Source organism: Panthera uncia (genome assembly GCF_023721935.1).
Source record: "Panthera uncia isolate 11264 chromosome A3 unlocalized genomic scaffold, Puncia_PCG_1.0 HiC_scaffold_11, whole genome shotgun sequence".
NCBI classification, from domain to species: Eukaryota; Metazoa; Chordata; class Mammalia; order Carnivora; family Felidae; genus Panthera; species Panthera uncia.
This window is the reverse complement of record NW_026057578.1, coordinates 57,080,730-57,103,518: the sequence shown is the minus strand read 5'-3', so window position 1 is coordinate 57,103,518 and position 22,789 is coordinate 57,080,730. Positions and strand designations below refer to the sequence as shown.

The 22,789-nt window shown below is 40.9% G+C and overlaps 1 protein-coding gene across 50 annotated transcripts in view; it reads left to right on the top strand.

Annotated features, from left to right (window-relative positions):
* The window catches only part of MAP4K4 (mitogen-activated protein kinase kinase kinase kinase 4), a 108,107-nt gene that overhangs the window by 61,318 nt on the left and 24,000 nt on the right, over nt 1–22,789 (top strand). For 4 of the 50 annotated variants that reach the window (XM_049651288.1, XM_049651286.1, XM_049651294.1 and 1 more), the window contains 11 exons: nt 5,052–5,213; nt 9,053–9,139; nt 9,714–9,926; nt 10,892–11,053; nt 13,551–13,784; nt 14,713–14,819; nt 16,235–16,386; nt 17,062–17,159; nt 19,191–19,366; nt 20,172–20,292; nt 21,354–21,545. In XM_049651288.1, the coding sequence (XP_049507245.1) occupies nt 5,052–5,213; nt 9,053–9,139; nt 9,714–9,926; nt 10,892–11,053; nt 13,551–13,784; nt 14,713–14,819; nt 16,235–16,386; nt 17,062–17,159; nt 19,191–19,366; nt 20,172–20,292; nt 21,354–21,545 (1,704 nt within the window). The remainder of the gene's footprint in view (nt 1–5,051; nt 5,214–9,052; nt 9,140–9,713; nt 9,927–10,891; nt 11,054–13,550; nt 13,785–14,712; nt 14,820–16,234; nt 16,387–17,061; nt 17,160–19,190; nt 19,367–20,171; nt 20,293–21,353; nt 21,546–22,789) is intronic. The other 46 variants (XM_049651325.1, XM_049651287.1, XM_049651292.1 and 43 more) reach the window with 30 other exon arrangements.

Here is a 22,789-nt window from a genome sequence, read left to right as displayed (position 1 = left end):
GTGGGGATGGGTTAGATGGGTGATTGGTATCAAGGAGGGCACTTGTGATGAGCACTGAGTGTTATATGTAAGTGATGAATCACTGACTTCTACTTCTGAAACCAGTGTTGCACCTAATGTTAAAATTTAAATTAAAAAAATAAAAATGTTTTTAAATGTAAATAATGTGGAAAAAGCTCCTTGTAAAATCACTTAAAAGTTGCCTCTTAGTAGTAGCATTTAGTTACATGAAAGTAGTCAAGATTTTCTAATGGGCTAGGAGCCCTGCCCTCAGTGTAGTTGGAAACAACCAAGAAAATGGATTGTACATGTCTTACCACTTGGAGGCTTACTCCTTTGAAGGAGAATGAGTGCTTCCACTTTAGAGCCCATGTGACCAGAGGATGTGCACCGAGGTCCTGCCATTTCCTGAAGTCAAGGTGACAACAGCTCAGGAGAGGGGAGATGAGAAGTGGGTCTGGGGAGTGGGTGGCCTGAGATCACACCTGTACTTGGTGCACTGGGGCAGGCAGCAGCTCCAGGTGAGAGGCCTAGCATGTGGAAAGTCAGCTCTGACCCTGGTTCGCTCCCTCTCTGCTTTTCCTCCACAACTTCCGCTTTTCTTCTCTGGAGCTTGCATCTGGAGGCTGGTTTGAGTTGGATGCTAGACCGCATCTGGCTGCCAGCTGTGTGGCGGCTTAGTAGCAGGCTGCTGGTTGGTCGTTTCTCCCAGACCTCAGCATGACAACCTCCAGGGCTCTCCTTGGAGTTGTGTCCCCTCCTGACTCTTTCCTGAAGGAGTCCTTGCTGATGATAGCTGAGGTGTCAGCAGAGATGGGGATGGCTTTGCTTTCATTAAAGTTTTTTGTTGTTGTTGTTGTTGTTGTTGTTGTTGTTTTAGTATAAGAGAGAAACAAGTGCAGGCTATTGCTTTTCTTTCTGTTACTGTGACCTTCAACATCATATGTAAAAATTAAGGAATTTTTAGTAGTTTGCATGGTGTATAAGGAAATGGCAGTAAGCACATCATCTCTACGGCTGTTGTGGGTCTGCATCTCTGTGGTCATGTGGCATTGCTTAGCATAGTGCAGTGGCATGGAGGGTAAGAGAAACTGAAGGCGTATATCTGACGCATATGTCTACTTAACATACCTTTGCACTGAGTATGTATATTATAAAACATGCAGAAATAGCTATCTTAAAAAGGGTGAGCTACAAATACAAGTAAATAAGAGTTGAGTGTTTTTTTCCTAGACTTCACTCGATGGTCTTGTTCACTTCTAGAGACTGCTGATGTAGACACCTACCATGCTAGTTCTTCACTTCTCTCCTCTCTTAATTTCAGTGCATCAGGGCGCCCTCCACAGGATGGTGTGGGGGGCAGATCTTTTGCAGAGGAATGATTCTCTTAGAGTTCATTGCCTATAAGACTTTTTAAACACTTTTTCTCATTGTAGACACCAACTATTGACTTCTTCAAAATAATAACCATTGTAAACTCCACACCATGATGATTTCTGATGCACACTGCCTCCTTCGCACCCCCACCACACATAACTCTGTTCTGACAAGTCAGGAACCTGGGGCTCATAGAGGGGAAGTGGCTTGTAACAGGGAAGCTGAGCAGAATCAGGACCACAACCTCTGTCCCTTGAGACCTTTCACTTGTCTTTCTAGGATTCCATGGTGTGTACTAAAATTTTTCAAAGGACCCCTCTAGCCCATTTTGGCTACTTTTGTTATCTAAAAGTTGTAAAATTCATTGCATAAGGTTCTTTGCCTCTTCTGACCTGTTCATATTAATCCGATATACTTGGAGCCTAAATTCTCTGAAGCTAAGGGGCAATTTTAAGGGCAGTAGATACTGCTTGCCTTTGATTTTGTTTCCCTTTTCTTTGTTTTTCTGTTTTCCTTTTGTCTGACAGATTTGGAGGGAAATTGTTTACATATCTTGTCAGGTAGCTTTCTGTCTTCCTTTGTTGTGATTGTGGGTTCTTATTTTCATCCAGAGGTGAGGCCCTTCTTACCTTGCCTGCCAGGTGTTTGCTAAACCCAATGTATTCTAGCAAGTCATTTCTCTTTTATAAAACCTGAAAGTGTCCTGATTGTTGCCAGCCTTGCCCATGGTTGTTCTCAGAACTAAGCAGTGCTGAGTCTGTAAAAATAGTAGAGTACACAAAACCACTCTCACTCCTCAGGACAGAAACTTCCACAGAGCTTCCATGTTCACCTCTTAGAGGAAAATACTCACAACTGTTTTAAGCTTTAAAACTGATCGAATGAGATTCTTTATGTTTTAGGTTTATTAGAAGGCTTTTTGTTTCATTTTGAATGTCTTTATATTCAATACAGAAGCTCAGAAGATGCTTTCCTTTGGAAGACATGGCTAGTCAGGAATATCTGAAAGAATTAAAGAATTTCTGTTTAAAGCAAAGAAACTTGTTTCCCAATTGGCAAAATATGAGGATTTTTATTACCAGTGTTAGAGAAATGGTTGTATTCTGAGCTTATATTTGTTATAAGTAACGTACTGGTAAAAGCCACTCTCTTCTTTTTGTTCCTGAATGGAAAAAGCAAAAATTGTAAAATAAGAGATCTTAACTTAATTTGCTTTGAAGTAGAAAGGCTCCAGTAACACTGCTTGGATGAGATTCTCAGATTTCTTTCCTCAAGTGTCTGTGTTATATTGCTGGTGAAGTCCTGGGGCAGGGTGAGGTGGTTTTGTGGGTTTTATTTATCAGTAGCTAGTTTAAAAAAAATTTTTTTTAATGTTCATTTATTATTGAGAGACAGAGAGATACAGAGTGTGAGGAGGAGGGGTAGAGAGAGAGGGAGACACAGAATCTGAAGTAGGCTCCAGGCTCTGAGCTGTTAGCACAGAGCCCAATGCAGGGCTCGAACTCACGAACTGTGAGATCATCACCTGAGCTGAAGTCAGTCGCCTAACCAACTGAGCCACCCAGGCGCCCCTCGGTAGCTAGTTTTTAAAAAGAAAGGCCTCTTTCCTCCCAAGGTGCAGCACAGTGCTCAGGGCCAGGTGCCCTGAATGCAAGCCCCACACCATGGCACATGTACCTGTATGGGCATTAAGCTAGCAAATGACAGGCAGCAAGTACATTGTGTGGGGACAGTGTACATGTTTCAATTTAATAAAGATGCCTTGGCCATTAAAGTTGTAGTTTCTAAACACCAGGACAGGAACTCTTTTATTTCTACGACCCTACCCACACCCATGGGAAACTGTGTGTTTTGTGTGTTGAATTCTAAGAGCAGACATTGCTGGGAAAAAAATAAAGCATGAGGGGCACATGGGTGGCTCAGTCGGTTGAGGTCCAACTTCAGCTTGGGTCATGATCTCACAGTCTCCGTGCTGACAGCTCGGAGCTTGGACCCTCCTTCAGATTCTGTGTCTCCCTCTCTCTGCCCCTAACCCACTCGCATTCTGTTTCTGTCTCTCTCAAAGATAAATAAACATATAAAAAAATTTTTAAAGAAAAATAAACCATGCAATATATGGAATGAGAGAGGAGATGGGGCCAGAAGCTAACTCAGAACTGTATTGAGAGTAATGGTCATGTAACACTCAGCTGAGAGAGACCAGGTACCAAGAAATCCTCTCTGTGCAAGGGTTCCACATATAAGACATTTCTTTATATTTCTTAGGAAATCATTTTTTTAAGTGTCTACCTTCAGAATGAATGCTTGTGTGTGTGTGTTGGGGGGGGGGGGTAGAAATTAATACTCAGACTATAATAAATACCTACTTTTATGCCTATTACAAATATTTATGTCTAATATCCCCAATAACTTTATCCCAAACTTTCTTATTTAATAATCTTAGTGCCACATTGAAGTTTGTGGTAATACTGTCAGCTTCCTGTGTCTTGAGAAATTCGATGGGTGTGTATTCTTTAGACCTGTGCTGTCCAGTACAGTAGCCACTAGCCATATATGGCTATTTAAACTTAAGTTAACTTCATTGAAGTAAAATTGAAAAGGAAGTTCCTCAATCGTACTAGTCATATTTTAGGTACTCAGTAGCAACATGTGGCTAGTAGCTACTCTATTGAATAGTACTGAGACAGAACATTTTCATCATCCTGGAGTGTTTTATTAGATGGCCCTAGTCTAGAGGCTAGCATTTTTCATATTTGTGGGAAGAATTGGTTAATTCTATACTTTACACTGTAGAAGTGCCTTATTAACAGATGTCTGGGGCTGGATGAGAAAAGCAGCCAGACAGGTGCCCATTGTGTCCCACTACTCTATACTTAGGGGTTATATAGAACAGCCTGGATTAGGAACGGTTGTTAGAGTAACGGTTGTTACTACCTACCTGCTAGTAGGATGCACATGGTTAATACTACAGGCATTAGAGGCAGAATGGCCCTTCTAGTTTGGGACTTGCTAGCTGGGTGACACTGTGCAAATCACGTGACTCTTCTGAACCTATTTGCTCATCTGTAAAGTAGGATTGAAATACTTATTTCCAGGTTTGTTTTGAAAATTTTATTAGATAAAGGAAATGGAATAAAGAATATCAAACACTGAGCACAGTGCAGGACATATAGTATGCATGTGTGCTGTGGCAGTTTCTTAAATTCATTACTATGAATAATACTGGTAATTCTTATTCTTATTGTTGTCAATTTCTTTTTCCTTTCTTTTTCCTCTTTTTAACTATTTCTTTCCTCTTTGCTTTACTTCCGTTCTCCTTTATTCCTTTGTCTTCTGTCTTTTTCTTCTGATTTAAGGGCCCTGGATAATTCTGTTAGTGATGTGCATGGATAAAGAATTCCCTGTCCTTTAGTTGCGTAGTATAGTGAAGAATGGGGAATTGATATCAAACGAAACCAAACTGTGTAAGGATTCACAGAAGCACCCCACCTTTGACCAATATTTATGAGGAAGCTGGTACATGTGGGGTGGAGGAGCAGTGTGGAAATAACTGGCCAGTCGAGATGGGGTCTGTGAACTTCCCCTCATCAGCACCTACCTGTAAATGGTCAGCAAAGTGTCATGAGAGCAGTAGTTAGAAGATACCTGCTGATTACATATCTTTACTTGCGCAGCAACAAAGGAGAGAACGTGAAGCTAGAAGGCAGCAAGAACGTGAACAGCGAAGGAGAGAACAAGAAGAGAAGAGGCGTCTGGAGGAACTGGAAAGAAGACGTAAAGAAGAAGAAGAGAGGAGACGGGCAGAGGAAGAAAAGAGGAGAGTTGAAAGAGAACAGGTTAGGTCACAAAAGAATGTTCTGACCATGCATATGTGAGGTCATATGTGAGGTTGCTTTGTAGAGTTGGGGGATTTGGGACTCAAAGTACAGACACGTGTGCACGCATGTATGTACACACACACACACACACACACACACACACACACGAACACACACACACATATTCAGGACTTCAGAGGTTTGAAAATGCCGAAGCACAATTGGAAGCACAGCAATAAATTGAATTAATAAATTGAAATTAAAAATGATGGATAAATTTTTACATTTAGAAACCTCTTGAAGTCAGTTGAGTGGTCTCCAACTAGTGTGATGCCCAAAAGATTTCTGAATATTTCTTTTTGGGCTTGGCTTAAATGCTTTGAACCTCAAATATCTGGATGATGATTAGCCTTTTCTTTAATGAACTGAAAAACCAACCACAAGGAATGTTTGAATTATCCAGTGGCTGAATATCATAATAAACATATTTGTATATAACTCAGTATATACCTATGTAGCATTAGAAAAACTAATAACATCGTGGTTTTGTTTAGCCAAAAAAGATGATATTTTGGTAATACTTAGAGCATTTTATTGATGCCAGCTATAGTTGTCTTTAGAAATCTCTGTTCCCTGAATTGACTGTGCTTTTGTGTCTGTGCTGTCAGTGTGAGCCCCTCAGAACCTCTTCACCTCTCACATCTTTGAATTGATCGCTCTTTGTTATGAGCTTTGGGTAAAGGAGGAAAGATATGAACGGAGACCAATTTAAATAATACTTGAAATTCGTACTTAAAATACTTATCAACTATGGTATTAACTTCCACAGTTGAGTATTCAGCTACTATCCTTGAAACTGATCATATGCTTCAGGTTCTTTGCACATGTACTATTTCTTCCTGAGAATTTAAGGATATTTCTGTTACTATTGACATTATTGGCCAGTCAGCACTGGTGTGTTTTGGGTTTGTTTGTTTTGTTTTTCCCCACATTCTGATTTATACTTAGGGATTGCAAAGAGGAGTAAAAGTAATTAAGCTTTTGAAAGTTAAGTCTCCTAGGGGTAATTCTCACAATGTGATGGTGAGAGGAGTATGTGACAGTAATACTTCATCTTTAATGTGCTAGTGACAGTCATTAACGTTCATGTATAGCAAGTATTCTTTTTTTTATGTTAAATATAATTTATTGTCAAATTGGTTTCCATACAACATCCAGTGCTCATCCCAACAGGTGCCCTCCTCAATGCCCATCACCCACTTTCCCCTCTCCCCCACCCCCCATCAACCATCAGTTTGTTCTCAGCATTTCAGAGTCTCTTGTGGTTTGCCTCCCTCCCTCTCTATAACTTTTTTTCCCCCTTGCCCTCCCCCATGTCTTCTCTTAAGTTTCTCAGGATCCACATATAAGTGAAAACATATGGTATCTGTCTTTCTCTGCCTGACTTATTTCACTTAGCATAATACCCTCCAGTTCCATCCACATTGCTACAAATGACCAGATTTCATTCTTTCTCATTGCCAGGTAGTATTCCATTGTATATATAAACCGTATCTTCTTTATCCATTCATCAGTTGATGGACATGTAGGCTCTTTCCATAATTTGGCTATTGTTGAAAGTGCTGCTATAAACATTGGGATACAAGTGCCCCTATGCATCAGCACTCCAGTATCCCTTGGGCAAATTCCTAGCAGTGTATAGCAAGTATCCTTTACCTCTTCTTGAAAATAGATAGGTATCAAAGTAGTTTTATTCTGCTTTCCTTATTCTGTTGCAAAATCTTTCGTGTTAACAGTGCTGTAAGAAACTGCACTTCTGCATGTTTGTATACATGTATGATTGTATTCTGCATGCTCATTGTATGTTAGGACATTTGTGGTTTGGATAGACGTGACTTTCCTGGTTGTCCTTGTGTTTTGAAGGCAAAAAGACAAAACGACTGTACTAATTTGGTCTTTCAAGTTATGGTTCATTTCAGTCTAGTTCAAAGAAGAGGTGAGTTGGAACTCAGATTCCTTTCTCAGCTGTTACAGGGGAAGGCCACATGTCATGCTAGGTCAGTGCTTGGCATAGCATGTGCCGTGGAAGGTTAGGCTAGGAGGAATGGGACTTGGAGCCCAGGTTGGAATCAGAGTGTCTTTGCAAATGCCCTTCTAGATACACTTTCTCCCAGATTGGCTTTTTTGGGTAAAGTTTATTTTATAAGATAAAGGTTTCTGAGGAAATGTATATGTCATGATTTGTGTTATCCTGCATTCTCTAAACCAGAATTATTGGTTAACTAAAACTTCTGTCCAGCTCAGATGTATAGCTATTTTTATTTTAAAATGTGTGCCATGGTACAAGTGGATGGTCAGCATTAGACACTGTAAAGACGTAATCTGAATTTCAGAATAAAACTTCTCTTCTTAGATCTCTTAGTCTACTCCCTTTTTGGAACAGTTAGCTTTTTTCCTTCTTGAAAAGGAAGGAAACTTCTTTTGTTTGTATTTCAGAGTTGTTTAATGTCTGTGTCCTATTTGAGCCTTACAAAAAATCTTGAGAGTTGCAAGAGAATATTTTTTTTTTTTATTAAAAAAATTTTTTTTTAACATTTATTTATTTTTGAGACAGAGAGAGACAGAGCATGAACGGGGGAGGGTCAGAGAGAGGGAGACACAGAATCTGAAACAGGCTCCAGGCTCTGGGCTGTCAGCACAGAGCCCGACGCGGGGCTCGAACTCACGGATCACGGGATCATGACCTGAGTCGAAGTCGGCCGCTTAACCAACTGAGCCATCCAGGCGCCCCAATTTTTTTAAATGTTTGTTTCATTTTGAGAGAGAGAGAGAGACAGAGTGCGAGGGAGGAGCAGGGAGAGAGAGGGAGACTGAATCTGAAGCAGGCTCCAGGCTCTGAGCTGTCAGCCCAGAGTCCGACGCGGGGCTCGAACTCCCGAACCACAAGATTATGATCTGAGCTGAAGTCAGACGTTTAACCAACTGAGTCATCCACGTGCCCCAAGAATATTCTTGATACTCATTTCTCAAATGAGGATACTGAGAAAATGGAAGGTTGAGGGTTTTCTAAAGGTCTGAGATTTCCAAACGTCTCTTGATTTCCTAGTCTATTAAATACGCATGCAACTTCAAGGTTGGATTTCTCCTCTTTACATGTTTTGGGTATGTACCTGTTTTCATTGATCCAGAGGCTTGTCATTCTCTTCCCCTTGAAAATAAGTTCCCCGCCCCCTCCCCACAAACACACACACACACACTCTCAGTCTCTTCTTGAAGAGCCTGGGCCTATTCATTTGTGAGAAACCACCTGAGTCTGGTGTTCACAGATCATGGCTTTCAGAATATAGTCATTCCAGGTACCTTCTGTGTCATCAGAGAAAACACAAATCATGTTTGTTCTGTTTTAATATTAAAACGGATTTTGGTTTGGGGTTTTAAAAATTGGCAATCCATGCTTGTTTTAAATGATTCATCGGAACCCTCTAGGGCAATGAGAACCCTCTGGTTTCTTATCTAATTAAACTTGATTTCTCTGGTCTACCATCCTTAAGAGGAATATCCTGGTTCTTTGAAATCCTGCAATTGTATTTAACAGCTGCGTTCTTACAGAAGAACTATCAGATACTTTGGTGTATATCAGTAGAGTGTATATCATCATTTATTAGACTCTTTAGATCTTCGTTGACCAATTTGAAGATCTTGGGGACAATCTTTCACTATATGTTTCATAATATATCCATCACTAAGTGAATTACCACTGAAGACCATTGGGGCAAATGGTTCTTGGTGCTCCATTCAGGTGGTTCTGATGCTTTCCTTTGGGATAAATTGATTGCTGGGTAATTTCTGTGTGACAGGAGTATATCAGGCGACAGCTAGAAGAGGAGCAGCGGCACTTGGAAATCCTTCAGCAGCAGCTGCTCCAGGAGCAGGCCATGTTACTGGTAACGCCCTGTATCTGTCTTGTTCCGTAGCATTAGGGCTCATTTCTCTATCCCTCCCCTGAGCTTTGGGCATAGCCGTGGTGATTACCAGACCATTTTGGTTAGCGTTGTGGGCTGACAGGCTCAAATGGAGATGTCCTCTGTGGTCATGCTGCTTTGGGCACATTTCGAGGTGGCTTCTATTTACTTATTTCCTGTTGAAGAGTTAACCGTTCTCTTTGGTAGATAGCAAGGGTTTGAACAGAACTTGGCATTCAGTGAACAAACTAGAATGCCAAAGGCTGAAAGTTCAAAGCACATGCCATAGGATTTTTGCCTAATACACTAACTTTTGAAACCACCAAAACCAACTTTTAATTGAATTCTCTCTCTGTCCAGTGATATTATGGTTAGCAACAAGCTGTCATATTTTTCCGCAGGTAATACGCTATTTAAAATCCCAGTCATTTTGCTCTGTGATTAAAAAAAGGTGGGGGGGGAGGCATGGTCTTTGTGAAAAGTTGAGAATGAATCCAGAGAAGAGGCGAGTTGTGCGGTGGCCCATAGATTTAGTGTTCTCCTCTCCCTCTCCAAGGAGTGCCGATGGCGGGAGATGGAGGAGCACCGGCAGGCAGAGAGGCTCCAGAGGCAGTTGCAACAAGAACAAGCATATCTCCTGTCTCTACAGCATGACCACAGGAGGCCGCACCCGCAGCAGCAGCAGCCACCGCAGCAGGAAAGGAGCAAGCCAAGCTATCACGCTCCAGAGCCTAAGCCCCACTATGAGCCCACTGACAGAACCCGAGAGGTATTTTCTTTCCTTTGTTGCTTAAATATTGATCCGGTGTTGCTCATTCCCTGGGAAGTTATAGAATGACTCTTAGGAGCTGTGTAATAGTAAGCCTAGACAGGGACACAGAGAGCAGATCAGAGCCAGTCTTTTGGTTTTCTAGCCAAGAAAATGTGGTTCAGACAAGTGAAAGGACACTTGCCTGCGGTCCCTTATCTGCTTGGTGTTTTCTCCAGAGACAACCAGAGTGCCTCTGTAAACAACTCTTGGGTGAAGTGAGCACTAAACAGAGGGAAGATTATATGGCAAAATCATTCTTAAAATGTACATAAGGGGATGGTGTCCTGGTTAACTATTTTTCCAAAACCACCATGAAAATGAACAGTGCCTATAGCCCAATTATACTGACTTTTTTAACAAATCACTGATTGTGATTTGTTAATGAAATTGGTGCAGTTGGGCCACCCAGAGCCTCCTGGTGAGGATGTGGCAAAGCGGTAACTTTTGGAATACTAGGAATCCTGGAAGCTGGTTGACTTCTGCAGTGTGTTGAAACCTGGCCTGTAGGTGGCACCCTTCCACCACGTCTCACCCTCACAGAAAGTAGATTCTAGGAACAAGTGTTCTCCGTATCCTAGAATGCCTTTGTTTTGGGTACGATGAAATGTGTTTTGAATTCCTGATGATAATCTTCTAATCTTAATCTTTTGGTGTAGTTAGTTGTGACGTTCATTTTTTTTCTAGTTTTTTATCATCATGTACAATCTTAGAATTCTTGCCAGGAGATTTTAAAGGCTTAATTTTTATCTTCATATTTCTTTATCTCAAATTGAATTTTAGCCCTATTATATTTGCCTCCTCTCTTTCCTTGTAGCTAGAGAAAAGAGAAAATTTCTCTCTAGGGCCCTTCCACTCAAGCTTTCTTTGGGATCTCTGCTTTTCCCTACTAACACTGAGTTATGTCTTCTAATTCTCTGATGCAGGTGGAAGATAGATTTAGGAAAACTAACCACAGCTCCCCTGAAGCCCAGTCTAAGCAGACAGGCAGAGTATTGGAGCCACCAGTGCCTTCCAGATCAGAGTCTTTTTCCAATGGCAACTCCGAGTCTGTGCATCCTGCCCTGCAGAGACCAGCTGAGCCACAGGTAGCAACAGCCCGGTGGCTGTGGGCTGAGGTGACTCACACGGTAGTTCACTAAGCCATGGGCCTGCTTGTAACATTCACAGATTGGTTTGTTACCACATTAGGAAAAAAAGAGATTCACAGGAGTGATTCTAAATTAACTTACAGGTGATATCCCCTTAGTTGATAGAGAAAAGAAGGATTTTTTAAAAAGATTTTTATTATACTCATTAAGGATATCTAGATTCAGTGATTTCTTCTTTTAGTCTTTTTGTCTTTCCTAACTCAGATGCTCATAAACAAATGCCTCCTTTCTCTAATTCAAAATTTTTTCAGGTTTGTTTTTAGAAAGTACATAGAGGGAGAACCAGAACCTTTTCTTAACCTTTGATCCTTGGTTCCTGGCCAGTTGCATGAGTGGGCTTTTGGAAATCCAGTGACAGCCCAGTTGAAATTACATATAGAATTTCTTGGTTTGTCCAAATGTACATATTTTTTCTGGGAGAAAAGGGCCTTTCATTAGATTCTCAAAAGGTTCAAGATCCAAAAGAAGATATGATCTAGTAGGTTCAGTATGCATTTCTCTGAAGTAGGCCAGGGGAAAGGTCCTTTCATTAGGTTGACCACAGCATTCTGCCTTGTCTAGGTGAGGGAGAACCCCTGGGCTGAGTGCTATGTGGTTAAAAGAGAACCCTCTGTCCTGTCCAGAGAAAACAGTTAATAGCAGGGATTATCCATGTCAAAGATCTGAGAGGTCCTTAAAATACAGATTCCTATTCTCTTACTGAGAATAAGTAACATTTAGACATTTGGCACCTTGAAGCCTGAGTTGACTTGTCACGGATGCTTGCATGTGTTCGGGGACAAAAGTTCATATTCTTGTGATTGAAGTAGCTGTGGTGTTCAGGAAAAAAAAAAAAATCCAAAGGAGGATTTGAACATGCTTTACAATAAATAATCCCAGTATGGAGGAGTTGTTTAAAAAAAAAAAAGAAGAAGAAAAGAAAAAAGAAGGACCAGACCTAATAAGCAAAGCATGTGTTTGTGGGGTTGGGGGGTGTTAGGGGACAGGGAGGAATTTACATGCAGTCAGCAGTGTGTTGATTCACAGAAGAGCTGAGCCACAAGCCAGATTGTGAAGAAAACAGTACAGGTTAAAGGGGGGAGAGGGAAGGGAAGAGGGACTAGTACAGTAGGTTTGTTTAACAACATTTGGATGAAGAGTCTAGGACTAAACTTTTTATTCTGAAAGTTAAACTTACAACAAATAGAAAATTTTTATCTATTTGGCCACTAACAATTTAGAAAATAGGAGTTCCTGAATTATGTAGGCTACTTTTATATTAATGATTATAGCCTCCCTTTTCTTCTTTTTACCTAAAGTTGCTTTGGACTGAAACCTATGCTTATGAAAAAATTCTTTGAGGAGACTGTTCACATAGGATTCTATTTTTAAACCCAATTTTTATTATAGTTGTAGATAATGCTTTGTTTCACATTTTTCCACCTGAAAATTTTAAACATTTAAGCGGTCTGGGATTATGCCAGTAAATGGAATTTGTCCCTCTCCTATGGGACTTATTCTGAATCTTGCATGTAGAAAGGTTGAGCCAATTGTGATTTGGTATTTTTAGTTCTCATTAAGTGCGTTGATATAATAGATAGCATAGCTGGAATTATATAAATTGCAATCTAATATAATAAAATATAGATTATTTCAGAGATTATTTTCCCAACTTAAAAGCAACCAGATTAACTCAGGTGACAAGTTGTTGTTAACATTTTTTTCAATTGTCAAGTAGAAGGCATACTCCAGTAGCAGCAGCAGAGGGAATGATAGTATTGAATATTCCTAAAGAAACCAAAATTCCTTTTTTTGTAACTACTATGAACATGGATAGCAATCTCTAAAGCATGAGTGTTTTATGACTTGAGAGAAGAAAGAAAATCGGTGTATTTGAAAAGTTGGCTGTTTTTAAGTTGTATTGCTGTAATCTGCCAACACATAGGGGTTTGTCTTTGCTCATTAAATGTGTTCTGTGGTTATTTGGTCTGAAATTTTACGAGACCAGGTGATGTGAGGATGGATAGATAGGTCTGCATGTATGGCAGTGTCTGTCTTGTGGTTTTTCTTTTCTCCCTCTCTCTGCCTGTCCACTCTCTGCTTTGACATGGATGTGCATGTAGCATGTTGTCCTCCCTTTTAGGATTAGGACTCTGTGAGGGTTTTTTTGTGTGATTTTGTTTTGTTTCCTTAATCTTTGTGTTTACTCCTATCTGTAATGTTAGTCTGGATATTAAAAGAGTTTTCTTTATAAATGTAAATTTGCTTTTTTCTATATATTGTGTTCCCCAGACTGCTTCGTCCCTTAGAAGTATAACTGTTCCACTGCTTGGCTTACCGAGTACTGTATTGCCCCAGTTTGCCTTCCCCTACTTCTTGTTTTGGATTTGGTATTGACCAGAAAAGCGTTTTATGCAGAACGCATTGAATGTTTTGTGTTTTGTTTTCTTGTAAGGTACAGTGGTCCCACCTGGCATCTCTCAAGAACAATGTTTCCCCTGTCTCGCGATCCCATTCCTTCAGTGACCCTTCTCCTCCCAAATTTGCACACCACCATCTTCGCTCTCAGGACCCATGTCCACCTTCCCGCAGTGAGGTGCTAAGTCAGAGTTCTGACTCTAAGTCGGAGGTACCTGACCCCACCCAAAAGGCTTGGTCTAGATCAGACAGTGACGAGGTGCCTCCAAGGGTAAGAAGCAGAAAGACAGATGTGTGCTTCTTTTTTCCATTTTGTTATTTAAAAAAATATTTATTTTAATTAAGGGTATGATGGCTTCACCAGAATGAAGGGGCAATGAAACTTCAAAGGAACTTTTTACAGTGGGGAAAGTTCCATAGTTAGGCAGTTATATTCAGCCAGTGGCCAGTTAGCTTTTTATGGTTGTTGTTAGTGCTATACTTAAACACAGAGTAACAGAATAATATATGAGTAAGTCTATAAAGAATATACTTCTAGAACAAAAAGAATCAAAGTATATTTTAGCAGCTGTCTTACACATTTATACAAAAGCTATAAATTGTTTTGCAACATTAATGATTATCAAAATTTTCAGAAAAGGTCTTTTAAGAAAAATTTAACATAAACATTTCCAAAAAAATGATTTTGTTCTTTTTAAATTGAGGGATTTTTGTTTTTCAATTTTTTGTTTTGTTTTTGGTAGTTAATGGCGAAGTTAAATGAAAGGCACTTTTTCATTTCGTTAATTTTTCCCTCCACTTGGAATTTGCTTCCTCTGAATATTTTCTTGCTTCCTACCAGTCTTCATTTCCTACTGATCCGTTTGTAGACCATTGTTTGGTTTCTTTGAGCTTATTTTTCTGATTCTCACATTATCTCAGCAAAATGCTTTGTATGTCCCCTGCCACTAAGCTTCAGTACAAACATCATTTAAATGTTACGGAAGTGTAGAAAGGCTGTTTGTCCTGGCTCCTTTGATGCCTTTGACTTAAATTTTCTCTATCATATTGAATCAGTGGAGGGCATAGAAGGATCAGGGAGAGGGGTAGTGATAGTAAGGCTCACATAATTCAGACTGTTGTAAAAATATGTTTTGGTAGGGAAATATTTTTTTCTTCTCATTTTCAATAATTTAATTGCTATATTTTTCTACCCCAAGGTTCCTGTGAGGACAACATCTCGTTCTCCTGTTCTGTCGCGTCGGGATTCCCCACTGCAAGGCAGTGGACAGCAAAATAGCCAAGCAGGTCAAAGAAACTCCACCAGGTAAGAGAAGAGGGAACCTTAAGAATAGGTTTACTGCACAGAATATTCCATCATACTTGTTTTCATAAAAATGCTCATAAACATGGAACCATCTGGGGTAAAGAAATCATCAGTTTATAAAAGAAAAACTGCCAGGAAATCCATTATCATGAATAATAGCAAACTGGTCTATAGTGAAAAAAGAGTCTGAATCCAATGGTATGTTTGGCAGTTTTAAAATGAAAACTCCCTGTCTGTGTAAGGGCAAGTGGAAGGGAAGGCAGGGGAGAGTCTGAGACAATTGTAACCTGAGGGAGTTTATCCTCTAAAGGATGTCCTAATGCCTTGGGAGTGGTATGGAAATCACAAACGAAAGAAAGTGCGGGGTTGACTTGCAGTCTGTAATAAACTAGTGAGTTAACCAAATAATATTTTCAGGTTATAGAGCTGTTCTGTTACTTAAAATAGCTAAACAGCTATCTAAATTTGAATTTCACTTAATTAAAATTCAATATAATTAAAAGTTATTTTCCTTAGCTGTGCTAGTCCCATTTCACATGCTCAGGAGCCACGTGCATGTTATACTACCATGTTATACTACTCAGCTACAGAGTGTTTTCATCCTCTCTGTGATTTCCATTGGCCAGTGCCGTCCTAGGAGAAGGAAAGGGCACTATGTTGACTATTGTGTACTTGATCACCGCCAAACCTCTGAAGTTAGCCTTGTGCACATCTAGCCTTTTAGAACTTGAAGTGCTAAGATGGAAGACAGGCCAGAAGCTGCAGAGAGCCTTCTTAGTCCTTAAATGATCAGGGTAGACTGTGGGATTCTCCTGTGATTGAGTCTCTGTATTAATTGTAACCTAGCAAACTTGTGCTCTGATTGCATCCGTGGCCAGGGTACATCACAACCTGTGCTTTCTGTCATGTTTCTAACACAGCCCATACAAGGGAGTATGCTGCATAAGTGTTGGCCCTTGAAGGCACTGATGGACAGTGAGAATAGTATAATTTTGTGTGTGATTACATAAGTAGACTTTTTTATAATAAACTGAGTTTGTAGCTGTGACAGAAATAGTAACACTTTTAGACTGAACAGTAGCATTTCCTGTCAGTTGTGATGAAGATGTGGGGTCTGCTAATGGTAGCCTGTCATTTAACATTTTTGATATGAGATTATCTGGGACACTTTGTATACCCAAAACCAATGTGACGTGTGTGAACTATACTTGAATTTAAAAAAGGATCTGGGAGATAAAAATCCATGAATAACCTAATTAACTTTTGGTGAATTTAATGTTAAATGCTGTTTTAATGTTAAATGTTGCCATTTTTTTCTCACCTAGATTTCAAAGACATCGATGGACACATCACGCATATGTTTATAACTTGATCTTGGCATAATGCATTAGCTTTTCTCTTTTCTTTTCTAACAGCAGTATTGAGCCCAGGCTGCTGTGGGAGAGAGTGGAGAAGCTGGTGCCCAGGCCCGGCAGTGGCAGCTCCTCGGGGTCCAGCAACTCAGGATCCCAGCCTGGGTCCCACCCTGGGTCTCAGAGCGGCTCTGGGGAGCGCTTCAGAGTGAGATGTAGGATGCCTTTGTTTTTCCCTTCCCTCGTTAACAGTATTGGGCTATGATAGTGTATTGGAGGTTCTTTTTAATCATGTAAAAAGACCTATGGTTTTTCCACAGCTGCATACCACAAAGCAATGTTTCAGTACAGGTTGCTAATGCTACCATAATTTTAATAACAAAGAGTTCACTTTTGAGAGCTTACACATGCCTCTCACTGTGAGCACTTTATATGCATAATCTCACTTAATCCTTAAAATGACCGAGAGAGAGAGAGAGAGAGAGAGAGAGAGAGAGAAAAATGTATTGTGTCTCCATTTTACAGATTAAAGCAACTGCAATTTAGTGAGATTGATAAACTTGTCCAAGATGATTAGCTAAATGTCTGAGCTGGGATTTGAACCCACTTCTTAGAATGTAGGCTCCCATCCACTCTGTCATCATTATTGGTTATTTTAACTGTCAAAATATTAAGTTAGTGGAGGTTCCCTCCAGTATGTCATTGACATAATGTAACAAGGTGTTACGAATACATGCTAAGCAGAGTCAGGTCTGAGTGTGAAGCCTTGAGTAGGGTTAGCAGGAGTGGGAGGGAGAAGGAGGGGAGAGAGGCAGAGGCTGGGTGGGCTGGGTCAGCTTTATGTGACGCACTTCTCTATGTTTATCCATTTCTGCTCTTGAATTTCACAGCGTCATCCAAATCTGAAGGCTCTCCATCTCAGCGCCTCGAAAATGCAGTGAAAAAATCTGAAGATAAGAAGGAAGTTTTTAGACCTCTCAAGCCTGCTGTAAGAATTCTACAAAATCAGTTTTACTTATTCCAAGCTTGAGTGAGATCTCTTAAAAATATGTGGTTGAGAAGCTTACAGTCTTTTTCATGGGGCCCTCTTACAGATTTCAGGACTTAGAAAGAGTGCCGTGTCCTCACACATTTGTGCACACTCATACCCCACCACTATAGTAATTTTTTTTCAAAAAGTACAAAAGAAAGAAAAGCCTTTTTATTTTTACCTCTTTGCTCAGCGTTAACCTTTATGTATTCTTGATAAGTTGGGCATTTACAAAGTGGCTTTAAAAAAAATTTTTTTTTAATTTATTTTGAGTGGGAGTGGCAGAGAGAGAGAGAATCTCAAGCAGGTACCACGTTCAGTGCAGAGCCCTATGTGGGGCTCAGTCCCACGACCGTGGGATCATGACCTGAACTGAAATCCGAAAGTGTTGTCTGAAAATGTCTGACGCTTAAACAACTCAGCCACCTAGATGCCCCAAAACTGGCTTTTAGACTAAATTTTTTTACATTAACTTCTTTCTTCAATTCACCTATTATTTAAATTCTGCCTTTTGGTACCAGAAATGACGGTTTTGACTTCCTCATACTTGGTCTTTAATCCTTGTTGCATTAACTGACCATGTAACTGTGCCCATTGGGGGTTTTAAGCCTTTTGGAATTTTGATTTCTTGCTTGAATTGATTTCTGTACTTCCCCTCACTCCCCTCTCTCCCGTGCTTCCTTGTGCTGTGCATTCTTCATCACTGATGGCTTCTCCGGCTCACTGAAACTGCTACTGCACTGAAGGGTGAAGTGGTAAGCCCCATCTCTGAAAGATTCTGCAGCAGAACAACATTCCAGCTGCCTCTTCATTTTAGCTTATAATCCATCCACATTTCCTTTCCGCCCTCAACTTCCCTTTTTGTTCTTTTCTAGAATTCAAAAGTCCTAGACTTCTGCTTTATCTTTTTAACACAGAATTTACTGCATACATTTATTGTTAAATACAGCTTCTAAAAATAACTTCTTAAAAAGCTACAGTTGTAATTATGAAATAGTTAAGACCCAAGGTCCAATACACTGTTATTTCAGAGTCTTAAGCTCAAAAAAGAACAAGATCTTCTTACCTGTGGAGAAGGAAACTCAGTTGGAACTGCTAAAAAGAAAAAGGAAAAGTGACTACATAGCCTGCTTTTAAAAAAAGTCATTACTTCCAAATGTAATTCCCAAGTAGAAACCTCAGACTTTTATATGAAAATGTAGAGTATAAATAATAATTACACTTAAAAATTATATTTGGATAATTGAGTATTAAAATATCTCAGTATGGAAGAGTAAAGGGAAGCGAAGCTCCTTATGAATGATATCTTTGAACGTGGATTTCCGTTCTGTCTGATGTTCGTATTTGTTGGCAGCGTTGCAGGGAAGTGTGGGTAAGATGGCACCAGGGAAGTGTGGCCTCACCTCCTGCCGACAGCAGCACACACTGCCTGCACTTTCTCACTTTCTGTGTCATGGACCCTCTTAGGAATGTGGCGAATTGTTAACACTCTGTGAAGTGAGACATGAATAACATACTCACTTTTCTTAGCTTTGAAATTGTTAAAAATAAAAGAGTTAAAAATAATGAGTTCACCAAATAAAAACCCCCAGTCAGCCCTTTTTAACTAAAATCTTGCTTTCTGGATAGTTTTCTCGAGAGAAGACTTTGTTATATGGGCAGAAATCCAGGGATTTGCCTTCACACATTTGTTGATCTGGAATTTTACATTAGGGTTTTTAAAAAACACTATTACCTTATTGTAAGCAGATTGTTTTTTATTGTGAGATTTGAACTGTGTGCAACATCTTTAGCTTCTTTTCTATCAAAAGCTTGAAGAGCTCACCTTCTTATTAATTATACTGGTAAATACAAAATAGTTTTACAAAACTGATACTGTGGCTATCTTATCAGTAGTTAAAATGAAGAATGTCTCATAATTTGCTGTTTTCTTCCCACTGCCCCCTGCGTGTGCCCCTTTGCCTTACTCCTTTTTGTCCTGTGCATTAGGATTTGACTGCACTGGCCAAAGAACTTCGAGCAGTGGAAGATGTGCGACCGCCACACAAAGTGACAGACTACTCCTCATCCAGTGAAGAGTCAGGGACAACAGATGAAGAAGATGATGATGTAGAACAAGAAGGAGCCGAGGAACCCACCTCTGGACCAGAGGACACCAGAGCAGCGTCAGTCCTTGGTGTATTTTAGAGAGGCTGAGAATGTCTCCACTGAGCTTTCTTTCCATTTGGAACCGTTTTTTTCTAAACCTATCCTGATTCTATGGCCATTTAACATTTAGTTCTCCTGGATTCAACAGCAGACAGCCTTCATGTTTTTCCCTCTTCTGTGTGTGTGTGTGTGTGTGTGTGTGTGCGCGCGCGCGCGTGCGCGTGCGCTTGGGCACGTGGGCACGTGTGTGCCTCTCCCCAAGACCCCGACGTGTATTTTATTTTATTTTATTTTTTTAATTTGAGGAAATGACAGAAGGGAAGTTTCAGTTTGATTGAACCATGTTAACCATAAGAATTCATCCTAAATTTTTTGCTTAAAAACAGACAATACTGGCAGAAAGGTCTTTGTTGAAAGGGAAAAGCTAAGCATTTATTTTCCTTGAGGAAACTATATCTGTAGCCTGACCTCATCTTACGCCTTTGGGAAGGTGGAAAATCTTTTTTTTGTTGTTGTTGTTTTTTTTTGTTTTTTTTAAAGTTTTATTTGTTTATTTTTGAGAGAGAAACAGAGAGAGTGAGCAGGGGAGGGGCAGAGAGAGAGGGAGAGAGAGAATCCCAAGCAGGCTCTGCCCTGTCAGCATGGAGCCCGATGCGGGGCTCAAACTCACACTGTGAGATCATGACCTGAGCCGAAACTAAGAGTCGGACTCTTAACCGACTGAGCCACCCAAGCACTCTGGGAAGATGAAAAATCTTAAACAGGATGTTTTCTGCTCATGGGATTATTATGGCCCTTCACTTCTGAATTTTGTTCCAATAGGTCATCTCTGAATTTGAGCAATGGTGAAACAGAATCCGTGAAAACCATGATTGTCCATGATGATGTAGAAAGTGAACCAGCCATGACTCCATCCAAGGAGGGCACTCTAATCGTCCGCCAGGTACCTGTGTCTTCTCTTTGTTGTTAGAGGCAGAGCTTCTCCTGTAGTCATTAACCCACTTGCTCATTCACTCACTCATGCTGTTTCTACATCATCATCTGTTTTCATGTTAACAAGACCCAGAGGGTAGAGTATTGGGGGCTAGGGAGGCAGGTATGTGCTGCATGCCAAGAAGGTAGCTAGCGGTCTTCCACCCCACATTGCTGCTCCTCTGCATGTTTTGCGGCAGCCCTCATTCAAGCACCACGCCGATTCTCACAGTCTGTGTCTGAGCAGTAGAAAAGCCACATGGAGTCCTTCAGCAAGCTTGCAGGGCGAGGAGGCAGACCCCGGTCTGTAGCAGGGCAGCCGCAGAGGTTCTGCAGAGAGCTCCCAGCTCTGGGTATCCACAGTGCTCAGCAGGAGCAGCCCTTTGGCAGGAGCAGTTGAAGAGCGGATGAGCCTCCTCAGTCACAGGAGGGCCTCGTGGAGCAAAAGGGTTGGGAGGTCTCGCTTGTGTGTTCCAAAACGTTAGTTTCCTCACTTGTTGAATATTAAATGTGTCGGATTACTCAGTTTTACAACTGTCTGTTCATTTCTTAGCTTAGAAGACAGAGAAGTGATGCACTTCCCATGACATAGAACAGGCGCCTTTCTAGTGTTTTGGACTTTTCCTGAGTGTGTTTCATGCAATGGCAATGCATTCGGATGGAAAGTGGGAAGAAGGTGGAAAAGACCAGGATTCAGAGAAGCGACAGGGTACTCTCTAGGGCTTTAGATAGATATTTAAAGAAACAAAAAAGGCTAGTGGTTTTGGTAACAACAGCTAGTGTGGCAGATAAACCAATTAAGCCGTCACCGCGCAAGTCCTGTGGCCACCAGATGAGGTACTTTGAATTCTGTTGGCTCAATGTAGGCATTCGGCGAGGAAGTGTGAACAATTTTGGCCAGTTTCCTCCGGTCTTTCCTTGATAATTTAACAGTTTGAAAAGTCACACAGCACCATTAAGTCAGTTATCAGTAGGGTCATAGGGAATTTCAGCAGCGCTTGAGCGAGACGAGTGTGCCTGTTTTTTCTACAGAGTACAGTTGACCAAAAGCGCGCCAGCCATCATGAGAGCAATGGCTTTGCCGGTCGCATTCACCTCTTGCCAGATCTCTTACAGCAAAGCCATTCCTCCTCCACTTCCTCCACCTCTTCCTCCCCATCCTCCAGCCAGCCGACACCCACCATGTCCCCACAGACACCCCAGGACAAGCTCACTACTAATGAGGTATGTCTCGCACCACAGCTGGCTGCTTTCATAGGGTTTGACCAGCACTGCCTAGTAGCTAGTTTGCAGAGGAGACCTTTCCCACACCCCTCACCCCTCCCTTCCCCCTGCTTTCTTCTGTCACCTACCCTTCTCCCCAACCCCAAGTAACATGTTTCAGATCTGCATACAAATCCCTTAACCCTAGATCAATGTCCCTCCAACTTGCCAGTTCACTGTTTACTTTTCTCTAGATGAGTGTAGTTGCATGGCTTTCTTTATTCAGTTTATTTTTTAAAAGTCTAAATAAAATGATTGCTGTGTTCTCAGATCCATATGTATTTGGCATGAAATTGTTGTAGCCGTTTGTGGAATCTGCCTTTTTCATTCTTTTTATCTGATAAGTAAAATATAGAAAAATTTGGTTAAGCAGACTTGGCCTTATCTGGACACACTTGTTATCCTGTACAGGAATCTCCTTCAAACAGGGCTGAGTTGCTTTTTGTTTTTGATGGGGGGTAGATCGTTGGTTGGTTACTGATTCGTTTTCACCAACCCTGTTAAAAGGATGTCTTTCCTTGAAATCCACCTTCATTCAGAGTTTAAGAAAAGGCCAAATGATTTTTAGGGAAATGTAGAAAATTAGGATGTTAAGAAGAGCAAAGGTCTGAGCATGCTTTAATTTAAATTTTTGAATGGAAAATCTGGTGTGCTCGTTTGAAGGCTTGGCTGTGGTGCTCAGTCTGGGTGCTAGTTGGGTGGTGCTTTGCTCTTTGGAACAAGATTATGCCCCAGGTGCAGTGACATAGTCCACCTTGAGCACCCTGTACTAAATTAAACAAGTGGTTTGATTTCTTGGGAGGTTTGGTTTAAATGCATTTGTCTAATGGTCGAAAGGAGGTTGAAAGTGGCATGTAGCTTCAGCCAATCTTGTTAATGTAAACATTTAACTGCCAGCCTGTCTCTACCTGCTTCTATTTTGGTTCCCTTGTTAGAAAGAATCAGAATAATCCTCTCCCCCTGAGGAGCAGGGGCAAGTCAACTGCTTCCAAGGTGGGCTTGCATCAGATTGGCCATCGGATGGATTGGCCATTGATCACAGGATGGGGTGGGAAGCTTGCCAGCAGACAGCTGTGTGAAATGGGAGGAGAGAGCCTGGGAGCCTAGGCAGTCTTGGGCTCTAGGACATAGTGGCTCTCAGCTGCCTGTGGAGGGCGAAAGGTTTCAGGACTAAAGCACTTGATCAGAAGTGTTCTTTTTTCTCC